The sequence below is a fragment of the Carlito syrichta genome, unplaced genomic scaffold, assembly GCF_000164805.1.
Source record: "Carlito syrichta isolate Samal-C Ts95f unplaced genomic scaffold, Tarsius_syrichta-2.0.1 Scaffold288451, whole genome shotgun sequence".
NCBI classification, from domain to species: Eukaryota; Metazoa; Chordata; class Mammalia; order Primates; family Tarsiidae; genus Carlito; species Carlito syrichta.
The window spans coordinates 182,801-201,788 of record NW_007232547.1 but is presented as its reverse complement, the minus strand read 5'-3'; the positions used below and the strand labels follow the sequence as shown (position 1 = coordinate 201,788).

At 42.4% G+C, this 18,988-nt stretch overlaps 1 protein-coding gene across 1 annotated transcript; it reads right to left on the bottom strand.

Moving 5' to 3' along the window:
- TECTB (tectorin beta) lies at positions 1-18,073 on the bottom strand. The gene is made up of 10 exons (XM_008053782.1): positions 17,920-18,073; positions 17,058-17,248; positions 14,866-15,008; positions 14,687-14,759; positions 8,260-8,363; positions 8,038-8,121; positions 4,162-4,324; positions 2,663-2,735; positions 1,242-1,274; positions 1-85 (listed from the first exon to the last, which is right to left on the bottom strand). The coding sequence occupies exons 1-10, from the start codon at positions 17,993-17,995 to the stop codon at positions 36-38; spliced, it is 990 nt and encodes a 329-aa protein (XP_008051973.1). The 5' UTR covers positions 17,996-18,073; the 3' UTR covers positions 1-35.
- Positions 18,074-18,988: the final 915 nt, after the last annotated feature.

Here is an 18,988-nt window from a genome sequence, read left to right as displayed (position 1 = left end):
TGTGGGTGAAGGAGCTGCAGCTGCTTGGCTAACTCCTATAACATGGCACAAATCCCCAGCATCGCGATGAGGTGATAGAGAACATCTGTGGACCAGAGGGGGTGAGACGGCAATCAGGGCAAGTCCTACTCAACAAGAGTTAACAGAAGAATCAAATCAGAGGTCTTAAGCAGATTTTCATAAAACCCCGCACATTTTATACCAAGTTAATTTTGTTTATTCCTTGGGGATTAGGTAGCTCACTCTTATTAGTACAAACAACCTAACAGATGAACCTAGGTCATGGACCTCTGACATGTGGGAATCTGATCTTCAATAATAACACAGTGATGGTGAATTTCACTCTAGGGCTTTTGCTGTAGAACTGTTTTTCAAAAAATGAGAATCTAGGATTAGAACTGTAAAAGTTGATTTATATGATTCTCCCATAGTTATAAGTGCAAAATCGACATCTGTAATTTTATTAATAAATGAACTGTCTTACCCCTTCTTCTGATGTAGTTGCTTTCTTCTTATCATTCAGGTGAGATCTTGGGTCTTAACTGAAATGTTTCTCCTGTTAAGGGGCTTTCCTGGTTGCTTTCTAAACCATGACCCTCTCCACCCCACATGCTTCATACATATTAGGAAGGGAAGGGGTCTTGCCTGTCTCCTTCACTGTGGTAGTCACGATGCCTAGACCAGTTCCTGGTACAGTCACAGTCATTATGGTTGACCCTTACTGGATGTTTGCTCTGTGCTGGGCATTGTTCAGTGCTCTTAGCTGTAATTAAATATCCATACAACAGTTTTGTATGATAGAGGCAATTATTAGCCCAATTTCACAGAGGAAACTGGAGTGGGAAGGGTCATTGCCCAAGGTCACTCAGATAACAAGGGACAGAGCCATAACAGGAACTCAAATATTTGCTGAATGAACAGATCACTGTAAATCATGTTCTCCAAATGCAGGAACCCAAGCAAAACCACCTAATAATAGCTTTGCTGAGACTTAGGGGAGTGGGGTTCAGTTCTGCTTTATTCAATTTACCCCCCAGCTTTCCCTTCCCTTCAGAGCTCAGGAGCTGGTTGGAGAGAGCTATCTCTACCTCTGTTCCCATGCCCCACTCAGGTGGGCTTTAAAGTGTAAGTTTCCGTCCTTAAAGGTTTTGCTGGGGGCTAAGTTAACCTTCTTTTAAAATACATTCTGCCTTTTAACTCCATTGCCCATGCCATTTTCCAGAGGTGTCTCTTTTCCTTACCTGAGAAGCTATAGAGACTCGAAAATCCCCTGCCTGTAGTGAGTAAAGAGAGAGAATGCAGAAAATTTAAGAAAAGATCTTGGGAGAACTCTCAGAGCTGTGTTTCTACAACACAAACCTGGCCATATCCTCCCTGATTAAATCATCAAACACTCCACTGCTTTTAAGACAAAGTTTATGTGGGAGTTTACAAAGGCTTTGTCTCACACCATTTTCTCTCTAATGCAGGGATTGGTAAACTTTCTTGAAAGTACCAGATAGTAAATATTTTCATCTTTGCAAGCCTGCAGTCTCAATTGCCTCGAATCTACATAGTCCCTGTGGCATGAATGCTGCTATAGACAACATCTACACGAACAAGTGTCATTGTGTTCTCACAAAACTTTCTTTATCGAAACTGAGATTTGCATTTCATAAAACTTTTATGTGTTATAAACTATTTTCTTTTGATTCTTTTTTTGAACCACATAAAAATGTAAAAATTGTTCTTAACTTACAGGCTATATAAAACCAGGTGGCAGCCTGGGCCTTGGCCGTCAGCCTGGGCCTTGGCCGCCAGCCAAGTTTGGTGACTGTCCTCTAAGGTCTACCTGCTACAGCTCCAACAGGTCTTGTCCACCCTTCATGTCACACCATCCTTTGGGTCACACTTAGAGATTATCAACACAGGCCTTTCATCCCTGCACTAGATGTCATACAGGCTGAGTGTCCCTTTTCTGAAATGCTTGGTACCAGATGTGTTTCAGATTTCAGATTTTTTTGGATTTTGTAACATTTGCATGATACTGGTCAAACATCCCTAACCTGAAAACCGGTGACCCAAAATGCTCCAGTGAGCATTTCCTTTGAGTATGAACTTTGGGTGTCATATTGGATTTTGGAGCACTTTGGATTTCGGATTAGGGATGCTCAACCTGTACTCCCATAGTCCCCTGCCCTCCTTAACAGTGATTTCCTTTCCCCTTAGTGTTTAACATCGCTCTCCGTGTTAGATGGTAAGCCCCCTGAAGACAGGCCCGTGTGGGTCTGCTTTAGTTCTGAAAACCCAGTGCCAATCCAGGTCAGGCGCAGTGCTGGATGCTCAGTAAAGGTTTGCTGACTTGCACGTGACAATCCCAGGGACATTTCATTTTCTATTATTGTTTGCCGCATGCTTCCTTTGGAAGCTCAGCACTTCCTAATTCCTTGGAGGCATTTAAACCTGGGCCGCACGTAGAACTTTTCAGGTAGTTAACAAACCTGAACTCCTTGGTTTGGCTTGAGCGGCTCCCTACCCCTCCCGCGGGGAGACTCCAGGAGCAGGTGAAGGTTGTGCCCACAGGCACAACTGGTTTGGCAATTCAGTCAAAATGCTCAAACCGGCTGTGCCTGTGGACGCAGCCCAGAGTGAACTCAACCTTGTGCAAAACAGAGACGCTTACTCCGCAGGGAGAGCTCCACGACCAGGACGCCCCCTGTCTGGTCCCGCAAGAAGCGCTTCCGTTTATCGCAGGTCTGCAGCCCCCAGAGCCAGAGAAAGAGGAGGGGGAAGGCGGGATGAGAAGTGAGCAAAGAGAGAGAAAAAAGAAAGAAAAGAGGTTTTAAGAAGGTCACAAAGTGGATGGAGTCTATATTCCACAGTCCACAGATGCTTAGTTACCCTTAAAAAATCATAACCCAGAGATGCTTTTCATCCCTTTTTCCAGATTGAAAGCTTTTCTTTATTGACTCTCCAGCTGGAAGAAATCCTGCTGGAAGAATCATTGGGCGTGGAAAGGTTTGACATCACATGTCTTGATAAGGCTTTACTTACAGTTACTCCCATCACAGTAATTTGAGAAGTGGACACTTGAATGTGTTCTGGTTCATGTTCTTTTCTTTTTTAATATGGTGTCAATACTCATCCTTGACCACCTGACGATGTATCTCCCCTCCTTTCCCTGGCCCTGTACCCTTGTACCCTCTGGTTCCTTTCTTTCTTTTCTTTTCTTTTCTCTCTCTCTTTCTCTCCCTTCCTTCCTTTTTTTCTTTCTTTCTCTTTCTTTTTAGAGAGAGGGACTTGCTCTGTTGCACAGGCTGGAATGCAGTGGTGCAATCATAGCTCACTACAGCCTCAACCTCCTGAGCTCAAGTGATCTTCCCACCTTAGCCTCATAGAGCTCTGCGATTATAGGTGTGAGCCACCATGCCTGGACCTCTTTTTTCTATTAGTGCTCATAAAGGACCATTTTCTGGTCAAATGAATCAATAGAAATAGAGACTATAACCTTACTTCTGTTAGTGTACTGTAGGCTGTGTGGGCAGATAGCCTCTTTGGAAACACTGAGGTCTCTAGTCCCAAGAGACCAGAGAGGAAAACAGTGTGTAAGGTGGTGGTTCTCAGACTTGAGAGAGCATCAGGATCACCGGAGTCTTGCTGAAGACAGATTTCTAGGCCTTCCTCTCGTAGTCAAATCAGCCATGACTCAGTGTTGGGAATTTTTGCAGCATCTCTCTGAAGTCACGGAGGCAGGCCCTCAGGATGTTTAATCAAGATGATTCAATAAAAAAACCCACCTTTTGAGTATGTCTACAGCCTGTCCCTAACTCCTAGACCCTGAAATTCTCTTGTACTTTTTCAAAATATTCCTGTGTCTATCACTTTTATTTTTACCTAACATTGCTCTCTGAAAAGGGAAAGGCTATCATTACTTATCACCACTCTGTTTAAAGATGAGAAAACCTGGCCCCAGTGGGTTAAGTGACATGTGCCATACCATGTGGGTTGCTGATGGCAGGGTGGATAGGGCCCAGAGTGTCTGCCCCTACAAGTATCTGCCCTTATTCCCAGCACCATTTCCTCCAGATTGCCCTCATCATGCAACTGCAATCTGGTTATGATTTCCCAGCTCAAAATACAGCTCCTCAAATAATATTGTCCTTTCAGAGACAGGCAGCTCACCACAGGGCAGGAGAGCTTCTCGCTGTCACAGATGAACGTTTCACAGTGTAACCAGACCTTGGAGAGCTTGGGGATGTTCTGGAACCGGAAAGCATTGAACTGGAAGGTTGCCCTGTGATCTTTCCCATTCTCATGCACGAGGACTGTTTCATCCGTGGGGCAGCTGAGGTACATGGGGAAGAAAGATCGAGCGTTATTTCACTGAGCTCCAGCAAGGGCTGCTGAGGCCATTTACACATCACTTCCTGAGGTTTCTATACAGCCCTTTACCCTTTGGAGACTCTGACTGGCAGTACCTCACCTGATTCTCACAACTGTGAGGTCAAGTTGAGGAGGTATGAGATGGATGTGATTGTCCCCATTCTATAGACACAATACAACAGGAGGAGAGTGACTACTGAGAAGTCACATACCTGGCACATCACACCTCTGTACAAAAGAAATAAAATCCTTGAGAGACAAAGCCCTTCTGAGGACTGGGATATGTCCACACTCCGAGGGTGATGCGAGATAAAACCTGGGTGCTGTGAATAGCATTTTCCAGTGTGGCCTCAGCTGCTCAAGGGCAAGTTACACCCAATATAGTTCTGTGTGTGTATTATGAGATTTTGCCATTGGGAATTTGAATTTATGTTATTTAAATTACGTATGTGATTACCTTTGTAAAAATTTGGTCATATTTTTTATATAAGCACAGAAAAAAATTACTTAAAAGATACCATCTAAATGTTAATACTGGCTATTTCTAAGTGCTGGAATTGTGGGGGCCATTGTTTTTTCTTTGTATTTTTATGTATTTTCCCAAATTCTTTATAGTGTGAATGTAATATTTGTATGAAGTTCCAAAGTCCCAAAGGTAATAATTCAGTAAAAATAAAATGACACAACGGGTTTTTATCCAAGTTAACAGTTCTCACCTGGGGGGCATCTTGTCCCCCAGAGGACGTTTGGCATGTGGTTGTCAAGAATAGGGGGAGAGGACTACTGTCATCTAGTGGGCAGAGGCCAGTATACTGCTGAATATCTTATAGTGCACAGGACAGTGCCCATGACAAAGAATAATTCTGCCCCAATGTCAATAGTGCTAAAACCTGGTTTAAGCAAAAATACTTTTTCATTTAAGAAGACATACTGATTGCCTGTGTCATTGCCAGTCATCTAATTGTGGAAGTAGACACAATCATTCTTGGAGATGCCCAGGGAGACACACGAGTGTGGGGGCTTGTTATTTGCAGGTGACAAAGGGCAACAGAGTCTGTCCCTCTCTGGGAAGAGGTCTATGGGTTGAGAAACTTAAGACCACTGGACAGCACCACAGTGAGCCCCAAAGTTAACATTGCTCCAAAGCGTCTCTCTGACTCCATTGTCAATCCCACTCAACACACACACCAGAGAGTGGTCCATTACCCTAGAGAACCTTCATGATGCTTCCTACCCCGACCCCATTCCCTTAGAAGCAGACATTAGGGGACCAAATTAAAGGCAGGAGCTAAGGATATCAAGTGTAAGAGTTAGTGAAATGAATGAATGTTTTACCTTCATATCTGGACCAAGGGTCAGAGTTGGCTCTAATTGTGGTGTCCTCTGAGTAACGGTGAAACTGTGAGAATTTTCCAACTTGTGAAACAAGACTCTTGTAGGATCATTTGGTCAATAAACCTGAGATCCTTGCATGAACTCAAGATGAGAGTTCTTAAAATAGCTTGTTGCAGCCAGAGTGCCCCAGGGCTGGTGTCAGCCAGTGGAAAATAATGTAAGCAGAACTTTGTTAGGGGGCGGGGAGAGGCAGATAATGAGTGGGCCTCAATGCCTTGGCAGTACTGCCTCTTGGCACTGGCCGTGACACCTGCCCCTCAGTGACAGATACCTCTGGGCTGTGGAAGCCCATAGGAGGCTTTTACCCTGTCACTGCATGCGTATCCTTCCCCACTTCGGAAGGCCTTTTGAGATGGGTGTGCTGTATTAAGTGCACACATGTGCACAGGAATATTCTTAATGGTATATCTACTGTATCTATCCAGGCACTCTTGGAAACTGGGTCTTTCCAAAGGGGTCCAGTGTGAATAAAAAGCCTCTGGGCATCTGGCATTTGTCTTTGTGCATACATCTCTAATAACGAGGTGCCATGCCAACTAGGCAGAATATAGAAATTGATCAGAATTTCTAAAGTCTGACTGTGTTGAAATGCAGGTCCTCAGGGTTTCCCCAGAGACTTGATTTGGTAGGTTTACAGTGTACCTGCATATGTAACAGGCACCCTGGGTAGTTCCTGTGTACACTAGAGTTTGAAGACCTTTTTACAGACCACCCCAAGGCCACAGGTATTTCTTTTTTCAGTCGTATTACACATCTGTTAGGTGGGCGTGACAGCCCAAAGCACTATCTGCAGGGAGATGATTCCATGGGTGGTGGAAGCCCTTGCCCAGTGTGACCATTGCCTGAGAGAAGTTTCTGGTGCCTGATGGTAACTTCAGGCCCCTGTAGGTCAATAACTTATTTCAGAATTTCTAAAGTCCTTTGTACCATTACTAACAGAATCTAAATGAATTGAGTTGTTCAATGGTGAATGTGAAAAAAGCATGCAAATTAAGCTTCCATCTCTGCAGACAGCTTTAGTGTAGGTGTGGCAACACTAGCCTGTATCGACCAGTCTGCTCAGAGATGCTACCTAACTGTAAGTCCCAGATCCTCTCCTTACTAGCTCCAGACTTTGGGCAAGTTTCTGGACCTGTCTGTGCCTTACTTTTCTCCTCTATAAAATAGTGATTAGTATACTATCTACTTTATCAAGGAATTGATGACAGTTAAATAAACTAATATTTGAAAAGTACCTTTCTAGAACAATTTCTGGTATATTATAAGAGTTGTATAAGTGTTAAATAAAAATGAAGGTCCAAGCAGCTCCACCTTGGTTATCTAATTATCTTTGTGCCTGGCCTTAATTTTTACTCAGCCTGTGGATTCTGATGATAACACAGCACTGAAGCAGTGAGTAGATTTAACAATACAAAGCCATCATTGTTGCATATTCCTTCAACTTCTTGTGCTGTTCTTCCCTCCACCTCCTATTTAATTATTTTCTACACTATTTTCACTCCTGAAGAAGCATCTCTCTCCCGTTTAGAACCTTCTTTCTATTCACCTGGCTACAATGTCAGTTCACATCTTATCATCTTTGTGCAGTGGCCTTTGCCACAGCCTCTGATCTGGTCTCTCCACCTTTCATGCATGTTTCCAAACTAGCCTATGGGTGACTTCCAGAATTGCCTTCCTAGGGTGCTATTCCAATTCCACTTCAGTCTTCTACTCCAAATTTTAAATGCTCCTTATTATCTACTTAATCAGTAATAAAACTGATTATATTTAAGTTGTTGGATACAGACTGTCCAGCAGGTACCATCTGCTGAACTTTTTATATGCATTATCTAATTTGGTGCTCACCATGATCCTGGTGTCAGAGTGACTCGATTTGAACTCAGCCTGCCTACTTACACACACACACACACACACACACACACACACACACACACACACACACACTCACACTCCTACTGTGAGACTTTACTTACCTTTTCTTGTGCCTCAATATCCTAATCTGTGAATAGGGGATGATGGTAACACTACCTTCTGCCTTCCTTGTTGTAATGCTTAAAGGAGTTACTATAAGGTAAAGCTTGCAGAACAGTACCTGGTACCTATAAAGCACTACTTTATAGTTTCCTAGTATTTCCCTTGCGCCCAAAGCACAGAGGATGCCACCAGTGTAACCCCAACAGGTTCCACCTTTTCCTCCCAAGCTTTCTCAAGTCACAGCAAAGTAGCTCAGGATATACCTGGCTCCACCACCCAGCCCTGTCTCTAGATAGCGGTACTTACCCCTTGTTGATCAGCTGCCATTGCAAGGGATACATGAAGTCAGCTGAGGGTGTGGCCCAACAGCTGTTCAAGACCACTTTAAACCTGGAAATCAAACAAAACAGCATCACTTTGTGACCCAAAGCATCTTACACTTAGAAACATCCAGTGATTAAAAGTGTCTCCATGAGTCCACTAGTTTTTTTGTATTTAAAAATATGAACAGAGAGAAAATGTACTTACCTAAGACTTAGTCCTTTGGCTTCTACTCCTGCAAACAGATCTGAACCAATTTCGGATGTCTCCAGGACAAAGGGGGCTTCTTTCTTGGTAGAGAACTTGGCATTCTTTGGAAGGAAATTGACACTGGGCATTATGACCTCTCAGACTGAGCAGTTGGGCCAGGCAGGAACAGATGAATTGGGATGGGGTGGGGGTGAAAATCAACCCAAAAGCTGAAGCATGTGAGAGAACAGAGCAACCGCCCAGAACAGAGAAGCTATAGCTCCTAGGATGTTAGTGCCATCTTAGAAGGGATGAGGACATCATATAGTCTAAATTTTTTGGTCATGGTGAGACACACCCTGTACATCTCATTTATGCCATGGGGAATTGACTGAAGAAAAAAGTTGAGGCACGGGGTTTTACTGAATCATCTAAGGATATGGGGACTGAACATGTACAGCCCTCCTCTGCCCTCACTTCTACTTTTCACCTGAGCAGATTTCAGCCTGAGTTGTAAAGTCTATGATCCATTTCCCAGTACAATTAACAACAATAGCAATAACAACCACAACTTATTGAGCCACCTACTATGTGTTGAGCCCTGTTCTATGTATCAGGGTAGTCACTATGTCAGGATATGTGAGATATGTTAGCGAACAAAGCAAAGATATCTGTCTCTAATGATCTGGCATCCTAGCAGGGGAGACAGACAATAAGTAAGTAAATTACATAGTATGTTACAATAGAATATAGTACATTACATAGAAAATCTTTTAAAAATGTAGAGCAGGATAAGGTGGATTGGGAGTGAGAGGAAGGGCAGGTTGCAATTTTAAATACAGTGGTTGGGGAGACTTGTGATGGAGGATGTGACATTTGAGCAAGACTTAGAGAAGGTAAGGAAGGGGGCCATGCAGACATTCAGGGAAGAATGTTTGAGTTAACGCAAAGGCCCTGGGACAGAAGAAGTATGGCCTGTAGCAGAGCAAGGAGGCCAGTGTGGCTGGGGCAAGTGAGCAAGCTAGGGCATGAAGAGTGGGAAGGGGAGCCTGGATGAGGTTAGAGAGGCCATGGGAGTGGATGGAGAGGACTGGAGTTTCAACCCCGAGTACAGTGGGAAATGAGGGGTCATCACCATGGCTCAAGCACAGGAGCAGAAGCTTCTGATCTTTGGCCTGATATGCATGGTGTTCACTTGCCATCCTGATCAGGACATTCTGAGGGAGTTATTAGGAATAATAGCAGTGTTTCCAGTTGACTTAATCAAAGGAGGCTGATTTCTCCCCTTCTCTGAACCTTGGATTAATTCAATTCTAGTAACAACCTTGAACTACTTTCTGGATTACACTCCAGAGACAAAAGCATTAGGAAGGAAGACAGGGATCCTGGGCTAACCCTATCCCCCGCTGCTAACTTGGGCTATGCTATGGGCAAGTTAGCCTTTCGAGCTCCAGTTTCTCCATAGGTAAAATGGGGATAACCTTTGTGACTTTATGTAATAGAAAAACAAAGCTTAGACCAGGGTACTATTTAGAAAGATTAAGTTTTATGGACTTGGAGATTTGCAGAATAGCAATAGTGGCAGGAGGAACAGACAGTGGCAGGAGGAACAGATATTCAGGAAAGATGTCTAGTTAAAATGGACTTTGCCCCTTACGTGTTAAACACACAGGAACTTTGCTGAGAGGACTCCGAATCTTGCTCACCTTTTAGGGCCTCTCACATTATTTTATTGATTGCAGGTCCAGCCTGGGCTTCCTGACTCAGTCACTACAAATCAGTTGTTTCCACCCATCATCAGGCCTCTGCACCATTTAAATGGTTGCAATAACTAAATAATAGCATTCTTAATCCTAAGGGATTTACTAGCTTAATATACAGGCTGAAGTGGCAGAGTTATAGTGACTTTTAATGTACTTTGTTATTTCCTGAGATGTGTCATATTTCAAAGAGACCATTTTCAAATATGAGCACTAATCTGGGGACCCCAATGTAGTCTCCAACCTTGCCAGGGGTGCTACTCCCAACTTTTCCTCCCAGGGATCAGTTAGAATATTGAATACTCCAATATTAGAATATTGGAATAATGCCTCTGCTCATGGAGGAACCTGCCTGATTCTGTTAGAAAGTAGAGAACACAACCTGCACCATTAATTCCATTTCTGAAACAGAACACTTTTAATGATCAGGTTCTCCTCCCTCTCACCCAACAGCCAAGGCAATGCTCAGTATGATTTTTCCCTACTTTGTTTATACTATGGAAATTAGAAACCTATTCCAGATCTGGTAGTCTCTTTTATCTGCAGGGAATATGTTCCAAGACCCCCAGCGGATACCTGAAACTGCAGGTAGTCCTGAACCCTGTATCTACTATGTTTCTTCAATGAACAAGAGGGTTATTTTCAGTAACTGAGATAGTTATCTGGTAACTAAGATGTTTATTGAGTGACTGATGGACTGATGGTAGTGTCTACAGCATGGATATGCTAGACAAAGGAATGATTGATTTATGTCCCAGGTACACAGAATGGGATGGCACAAGTTTTTATCACACTACTCAGAATAGGTGTGCAACTTACAACTTATGAATTGTATATATCTGAAATTTTCCATTTAATATTTTTGTGCCAGGATTTGCTGCTTGTGATTGAAACCATGGAAAGCAAAACCATGAATAACAAGGTGGGGTTGGGGGGACATACTATTTTACTGAAAGACTGAGCCACAACTAGCTAGTGACATGAGTTAAGTATAGGTACACCTGGTTTAAAAAAAGCGCATGTGGAGAAATCTAGGAGTTGCTTTTGTTTACAAGCTCAGTGTGAGACAGCAGTGAAAGAAAACTGCCCCAGAGTTATTAGCCTAGGATATATCCCTAGAGTTTTCTAGAGCCTAGAATGTCACCTTTGACTTATTATGTCCTGCCTTGGTCTGACAAAGTCTAGAATACATCATTTCAATTATGGGCTCCATTTTTTAATAGGGGGACTGACCAACTGGGTCATACTCAGACAAGAGTGATGAAGATGGTGAATGAACTGCCAATAGAGACAAGATGTTTAGCTTGGGGCAGATGGGAAATATTTGAGGACTATCAGCAACATAATTACATGGTATTATTTCAGAATACAGAATCAGGACAAATGGACAAGAGTTCAGGGTGTCAGATTTCACATGTTGACCTCAAATGGGAAGGCCCAAATACCATTGTCCTTGGAAAAGGCAGGGAGGTCACCTCTCAGCAATCTTGCAGAATGGTTTAGGCATTGGGTGAAAAGTCAAGGCTGATCACCTCTGAGGTTTGTTTTGACTCTTGGAGTCTACTTTTGGCCTCTGGTGCTTGTATCTGTTCCATCCCAAGCCTTTTCACTTCTCTCTGTTTAACTAAGTGAAATAATCAGTACTGCTTGGGTTGAATGAAAGTCCATCTAGTCCCACACAGACATTGATGTTCAGCCCAAAAAAGTAGCAACACTAGGAGCCCTCAGAGCTGCTACTTCAAATAGGGTCAAAATCTATAATCGTGAGGAGGGTTCCTTTTTTGAGTACTTGACTTGTGCCAGGCACAGTACTAAGTCCTTCTTAAAGATTATTTCATTTAATCCTCATAACAAACCTATGGGGAGATAAATGCTATTATTATCTCTATTTAATAAATGCAGAGATGGAGACACAGAGAGGTTAGCTAACTTACCCAAAGTCACACAACTGGTAAATAAAGGAACAAGGCTTCAAACCAGTGGTCTGAGAGCAAGGCCAATTTTTTAAACCACAGCCCTAGGTTACTTCTGTAAGCTGACTACCTTCCTTTATTTTATATTCCTAGGAATTTAATCCATGGGTCCTTGGCAAGGGTAAGTGGGAGGGGGATGGAGAGAAAAGAAAAGGAAGCATACTGAGTAGAACTGATGCTTTCAGAGCTTAGCATTTGGAGCTCTCAGAATCCTCAGCAATTAGCAGTGCATTGATTCCATTGTGTTATCTAGGCCACAGCTCTGTTTCTGGTAATTTGATGGAAATATATTCAGGGAGCAGTTGTTGCTTCAGACACACACAAGAATGCTCCCAAAGCGGAAGAAGGGAGGAGAAAAAAATACCAACCACATGGTTCAGGCACAGGAAACCAAGCCTGGAGGGGTCTTGGTGGACTCTAGGGGAGGCTTTAACCTCATTTTCATACTAGTTCACGGAAGTATCATATTATCTGTTCCTCCATCCCAGAGGATGGCTTGGGTAATGCCAAGAACACACTTCTTAATATATATACATACATTTTTAAAGAAAATAAGTTCCTTCCAGTTCTAAGATGTGATGTTTTGCCTCTGTCTGAAACTTAGACCATCATGGCTGATAGTGGGGGATGTGATGATTTTCGACCATCTTAGTATCTCTCCATTGCCAACGGTTGTAAAGTCTTTGTAGGATCATACTTATGATTTTATCTCATTAAATTAACAATTATTCACTTCCAGACAGGGGCTTATAGTAAGGCAGCGTGTCATCAGGAAGTTCCGTGAGCTAGTGTCAATGCGTGGAAGCCTATTTTCTTCTTGGAACAGATTTCATCAGTGACAGCACAACAGTGGTTTTACCACCCTTTCATCACCCTGGCAGCCCACACTGTATTTACTCCCAGATTATAGGGGGCTCTATGGGATTCCTTTTCTCAGTACTTAGCCATTCATGGTGTGTGGCTAGGGGCAGATTTAGATTTTAAGGACCTTGAAGCTATGCAATGTGGAGAGACCTCTTTAATAAAAAGAATCAAACCTTTGAAAATACAATTAGACACAGGGCCTTGAAAGGGACCTGTGCAAGTGAAGGGTCCTGAAACTTAAGTTTTGTTCCCTTCATGGTAAATAAAATGATCAGGTTAGGGGATCTGTGCTCTAGACTGGGCACTGCTCTGAACAACCTGTGCCATCTTGGGCTGATCACTTCCTCCCCCTGGGCTTCAGGTCCCCATTTAAAAAATAGCCCAGGGTATTCTAGAATCCCTTCCAGTTCCCACCTTCTGAGTTCAACAGGGCTAATAGCTCGCAGGCAGCAGGCAAAGTAGATTCAAAGAGTTCAAATGTAGTTCCAGGTAGCATAGTTTTTTCCTTTGAGAAATGAATGGGTGGGCCATAACACCCTCCAAGGATGTTTTATTCTAGTTCTAATGTTCTGTGTAAAGGCTTCGTATTTCTACCTGCATCTTCCTCTAGCCAGCGGGCAGTGTCTCTGTGTGCATGTGTCCTCACTGGAAGCTGCAGGTTTGAAAAACAAAGCACCTCTTCTAAAGAGGATGGAGCTGGGCAAATGGCCATTGCATATTTAGTTTCTCTGGAGCATTTTATTTTGAGAGAGACCAAAGTGTGCCTTTAACTTTGATGTCAACATAGGCAGCCTGCCCAAATTAGACAAGGAGGAAACTCACTAGCTGAAAAGGTTTGGATACTAAAGAATTAGGCAGCAGAGGCCAACTCCATCCATTCTTCTTAGCCCTGTCCCAGGCAGGAAGCTCAATACCCTGAGCCAAATGTTTTAAGAAGAGCTGGATCCCAAATATGAGGGGGAACCCTCCCAAAAAAGTGGAATTTATGTATAAAAAATTGTGTATTTATTCTTGCATGTTTAAACTTCAGTCACCTTCAAAGAACTCTCGTTTGATGCAATACACCTATCGAGATGCCTTTTCCACTGCTTAAAACAGTCTTTGAACTCATCAATTTTGATGCCTTTTAGTGCTTTTACTGTGTTTTTGTTTTGCCTGCTCCACATTGGCAAAACATTTCCCTTTGAGGATTTTTTCATCCGGGAAAACAAAAAAAAAGTCATTTGGGGCGAGATCGGGTGAATAGGGAGGGTGGGGTATGAGGGTCATTCTGTTTTTGGCAAAAAACTGCCAAACATTCAGTGCAGTATGGGCAGGAGCATTGTCAGGATGGAAGAACCAGACACCTGTTTGCCACAACTTAGGATGTTTCTTTGGTAAATCGTGACGCAATCTTCTCAAAACTTCCAGATAAAAACTTTGGTTGACCATTTGATCCGAAGTAACAAATCCTGGGTGTACTACAAGGGATCTGTTTTCTTTCTTTCTTTCTTTCTTTTTTTGGTCTCCTTGTATAAATCTTGGGAGCGGGTTGTAGTAAAAACTAAACTTGACTAAGAGTCAAACATTGGCTGTCTTACTGTCTATTGACTGCACCTCAATTTTCTCATCTGTAAAATGGACATGTAGGCCTGTATCTTTGGGGCACCTTTCTGCTCTTCTATCCAGTCTAACTTTCTGCTGCACCTAGTCTTTAAAGAGATTTAAAGCTGAACCAAAGCTTATGCTTCAGCTTGAGTTCAAGAATGGGGTTCTGCCTAGAACTTGAGGAAGAGTAAATCCTGAGGAAGCATCCCTCCTCTCCTGGAAAGCCTACAAGGCAGTAAAGTGAACCCGGAGACCACTTACAGTGTAGAAGTTGAGAGACAACTGACTTTCAAATGTGCCCATGCTCCCGTTCTTCACGTGAACAGTGGCCACTCTGAAAAGGGGAGAGAATTTTGCATAAGGACTGAAACATGCCTGATTGACAGGGACTGCAGCACACACACAAGGCAACCAGCCCTCCATGCTGCAGAGCAACTTACCTCTGGTCAAAGGCAGCCTGGTTCACCAAGTAGGTAGAATGGTAAGTGCAGGAGAAGGAGTAGTTGACAGGCTGGTTCTTAACGATCACTGTGCTGTCGTTGGAAACAATGTGACTGTAGAAATGGTAGATGGGTGGCTTGTACTGGAGAAAGGAAGAAGGCAGTCAGGGCGGCCCTATGCCCCCCCGATGGGAATGAGGGTTCTGGGAAAAGGAAAAAAGCCTTAAGGAGTGGCATCCATTCCTTTTGTCTGTGGGTGAGCTGATGCATTTTGTAAAATACGGAGTCCACTAAACCAGTGGTTCCAAACCTTTTTGGTTCAGGGACTGGTTCGTGGAAGACAATTTTTCCGTGGACTCGGGGGTGGGAAGGGAATGGTCTAGGAATGAATGATTCAAGTGCCTAACATTTATTGTGCACTTCATTCCTATTATTATTATTTTTTAACTAAGGAGTATATTTATGAGTAGCCCTTAGGAAGTATCACCACCACCATATTGTATCTATTATTGTTACACTGTAATATATAATGAAATAATTATACAACTCACCATTAAAAAAAAGAGGTGTGGACAGAAGAGATGAATAAAATAATGGGCAGGCCACATGCAGACTAAAATAAGTGTCAGATTCTGACTGAAAACCTGACACCCAATGTAGCTGTACAGTTGAAGTATGTTGCACATTGCCACTCACTGACAGGGTTTTGACATGCGTCTCAAGCAATTTATTTGCTATGGTCTCTGTGCAATCAAACCTCACTGCTAATGTTAATCTGTATTTGCAGCTGTTCCCCAGCACTAGCATCACTGCCTCAGCTCTACCTCAGATCATCAGGCATTAGATTCTTATAAGCAGTGTGCAAATGAGATCCCTCGCATGCTCAGTTCACAATCTGGCTCGCCCTCCTATGAGAATCTAATGCCACCGCTGATCTGACTGCAGAAAAGGAACTCAGGTGATAATGTGAGTGATGGGAAGGGGCTATAAATACAGATGAATCTTTCCTCGCTTGCTTACTCATCCACTCACCTCTTGCTGTCTGTGACCGGGGGTTTGGGGAACCCTGCATTAAATTAACATTGTTTAAAATAACCTATGTTGATATATGCTTGAGAAAAATTCATATACCCATTGGGCTTCTGACCAAGAAGAACTGGCTCCAGACTCTCTATTTCCAGCATCAACTTTTTATCACTATCTCTTGTCCAAATATCCTAATGAACGCTTCATTCAGCTCCAATTTCTAGAATGTTACTTTCTTGTTCTTTGCTCTTTCTTTCTTCCAACCATAAGCACCATTTCTGAGACTCTTTCTTCTGGTCTCTAAAATCACAGAATCTTATAATTGGAAAGGGTTTTGAGCATCCACTTGAGAAGTAAACTACCTGAAACCACACAGACGATCGCTAATTTACCGTAACAAAGACATGATGTTTTGTCAGTCATGCTCATGACTCTTCCCACTAAATCACTGAGACCTTGGGAGGCTTTTTGAAAGAGAAACTGGCCTTAGAAGCACTGTGTTCTCATCTTCTGAGAGACACAGATGTGCAATCTTCTGGTAGTCAAGGCAGTATGTAAGCTAGACCTCAGCAGGAGAGTCAGAAGACCTAGCCTGCCTACATGACTACATCCCTACTGGCTCTGTGGCCCAGAACTAGTGCTTTTATTGGTAAGTATTAGTTTTCTCCTCTATTATATGATACTTGGCAAGAGGGTGTCGGTGTTTCCTAAAAATTATTCTATAATTCCCCATTTTAGGCACTTAACAAGATCAAGTTATGAATTGTGTTACTTTGGCCACTCCTTTAAGATGCTCTTCCAAATGCACTTTTTCACCACTTAAAGTCTCCAGCAGAGGATGGCTGTCCCATCTGCCCATCCTACCCAGGGAGGATTGCACAAGTTCAGAACTAGCTGAAGGTGGGGAATATACTTCGTTCTACTCACAGAAGGTAGTCTAGCTAACTTTGGCAAACAAATTACGAGAATAAAAGTCAGGTCAAAAGAGTTCTCTGAGCTAGGCAGAAGAGAAGACTTTAAACAACACCAACATTCCAGGATATTTGTTAATCGGGATGGAACTTTTAAATTGGTAAATTCTGAATCCATTAAGGATGAACAGACATTTCATTCTTGGACCAAACGCCTTACCTTAAGCGGTTCTGCATTACATGACCTGGCCTTACCTCTGACTGGGTTCCACAGTAGGACTTGTTTTTAGGTGATAAATCTGGGATTACAAATTGGTAGTAACCTCCTTCGTGGACCCCATTGTAACACAGCCCCCCGAGGGCCAGCTGGTGTACTTCCCATCCATAGGGACACTCAGGGATTTTAGTGATGATGGTTTTGGGATAACAAAACACAAGAATGACATCTAGAAAGAGCACAGATATGGTCATCATATTAACCTACATAAAGGATGGTGGATTCCAGCCATACCTGAACATGCAAAGCAGCTAAAGTTTCTCGCTATTCTCCAGCTGTAATAAAAGTTTCCCCCAAACTTTAGTCATTGACATTCTACTTTTATAGCTTTTGCTACATCTATTTAATAACTGCACTATATTTAATATTTATTTAAAATTGGTCCACTTAACCTTATTGGAAAGAATATATCTGTGAAACCACAGATTGCATGTATTGGATGCATATAAATACATATTAAAATTCCCATGAAAATGAGCACATGACTGTTTTAGAATGTCAACTTCATACATATTATTGTGAAACACCGATTTATGGCACAAGACAGAAATTCAATAGTCAAATAGAAAAATAAGTGGAGATGTTTTATACAGAGGGAAACAGAGAAGAGAGAGTGCATGAGACAGAGCAAGCAATCTCTTTTTAAAAAAAAAGTCTAAGTGTATCCAATATATTTTTGCTTCCTGTGGGAAAAGTTTGATTAGCATTGGGGGGCTAAAGTGATTCTACTTGGCTACATTATTGCACTTTATAAGAAGGTAAGCACAGAGCGCTGAGCACTGGAAAGGGAAGCTCCAGGAAACGTTTCTTTCCAGGAAAATGACCGGCACCAGGGCATACCTGCTTTATTTGGAGTGCATGATTTTGCAGAGGCTTCTGCAAAGATGGCCAACAGGACAAAGGCCCACATCACCATTGCTTCTCAGAGCCTGGTCTTTGCCAGGTGGCCAAATCAAGCTGACCAAATATTTATGGTCCTTCCAGGACCCGAGCCCCGATCATGCTAGGTCAGAAACATGAATGAAAAGTTTAAAAATCAAGGGTAAGAGCACACAGTCTTGGGGGAAATTTCCAAGGGAGATCAACGATGCCATCCCCCATTTCTAATTGTTCCTTATTAGCAGTGAGAGACAAAAATTGGGGCTCATACCACTGGGAGATGGGAGCGTCAATGACACATGCAGCTGCTCATGTTCCCGACTGTTTCATTCTCTCCGGCTGTGGATGCTGCTTCTCGGATGCTCCCCAAATCCCCAACCCCAGGCCTTGTTTGACTTTATATAGCCCAAGGGTGTAAAAGAAACCAGCTCCAGATAAATCACAATGAGCTTGCATTATCCACTGTGGGGGGAATAAAAGGGGACCTTGCACAAGTAATCCGATGGGAAGCTCAGTTACCACCTGAGTCTAATTTCTTTTGCTTTACAGAGTTGAAAAATCTTTTTTTAAAAACTGCTTCAGCCATGATTAGAACAAAAAATTGATTTTTCTTTTCCCTTATAGAAAAAATAACTCTGATTAGAGGCAAACTATTTCTGCACAGTTCTAGTTGACAAATTGCCTTCTTTGATGTCTTACTTTCTTTGCTTTAATTCTTGGTTTCATATGTATATATATATATACATAGATATGTGTATATATGTATATATGGTTTCATATATACATATATACACATAGATATGTGAATGAAACTTTAAAATTAAGAAGTTTCAAGCTCAACATTGTTACCTCTGATGACTAAAAAAATGGGCTGTTTGTGTTCATGCAAACATTTAAAAGAGTTTTCCATCTCTAATTTAAAAACAAACAACTCTGACATCTAGAACTTCATCCTGAAATACAACTTTTAATTGCATACCCTGTAGGCTTCTAAAGTTTTATTATTAGTCTCCCAGAGCAATGATGTTGG

What these genes read in the sequence shown, in the direction of transcription:
- TECTB (XM_008053782.1), bottom strand. Translation starts at nt 17,995, where the DNA reads ATGGTGATGTGGGCCTTTGTCCTGTTGGCCATCTTTGCAGAAGCCTCT. An exon ending in ATGCACTCCAAATAAAGCAG is followed by an intron (nt 17,249 to 17,919) that starts GTATGCCCTGGT and finishes TGCTCTTTCTAG; the next exon opens with ATGTCATTCTTGTGTTTTGT. An exon ending in GAGTCTCTATAGCTTCTCAG is followed by an intron (nt 86 to 1,241) that starts GTAAGGAAAAGA and finishes TCTGGTCCACAG; the next exon opens with ATGTTCTCTATCACCTCATC.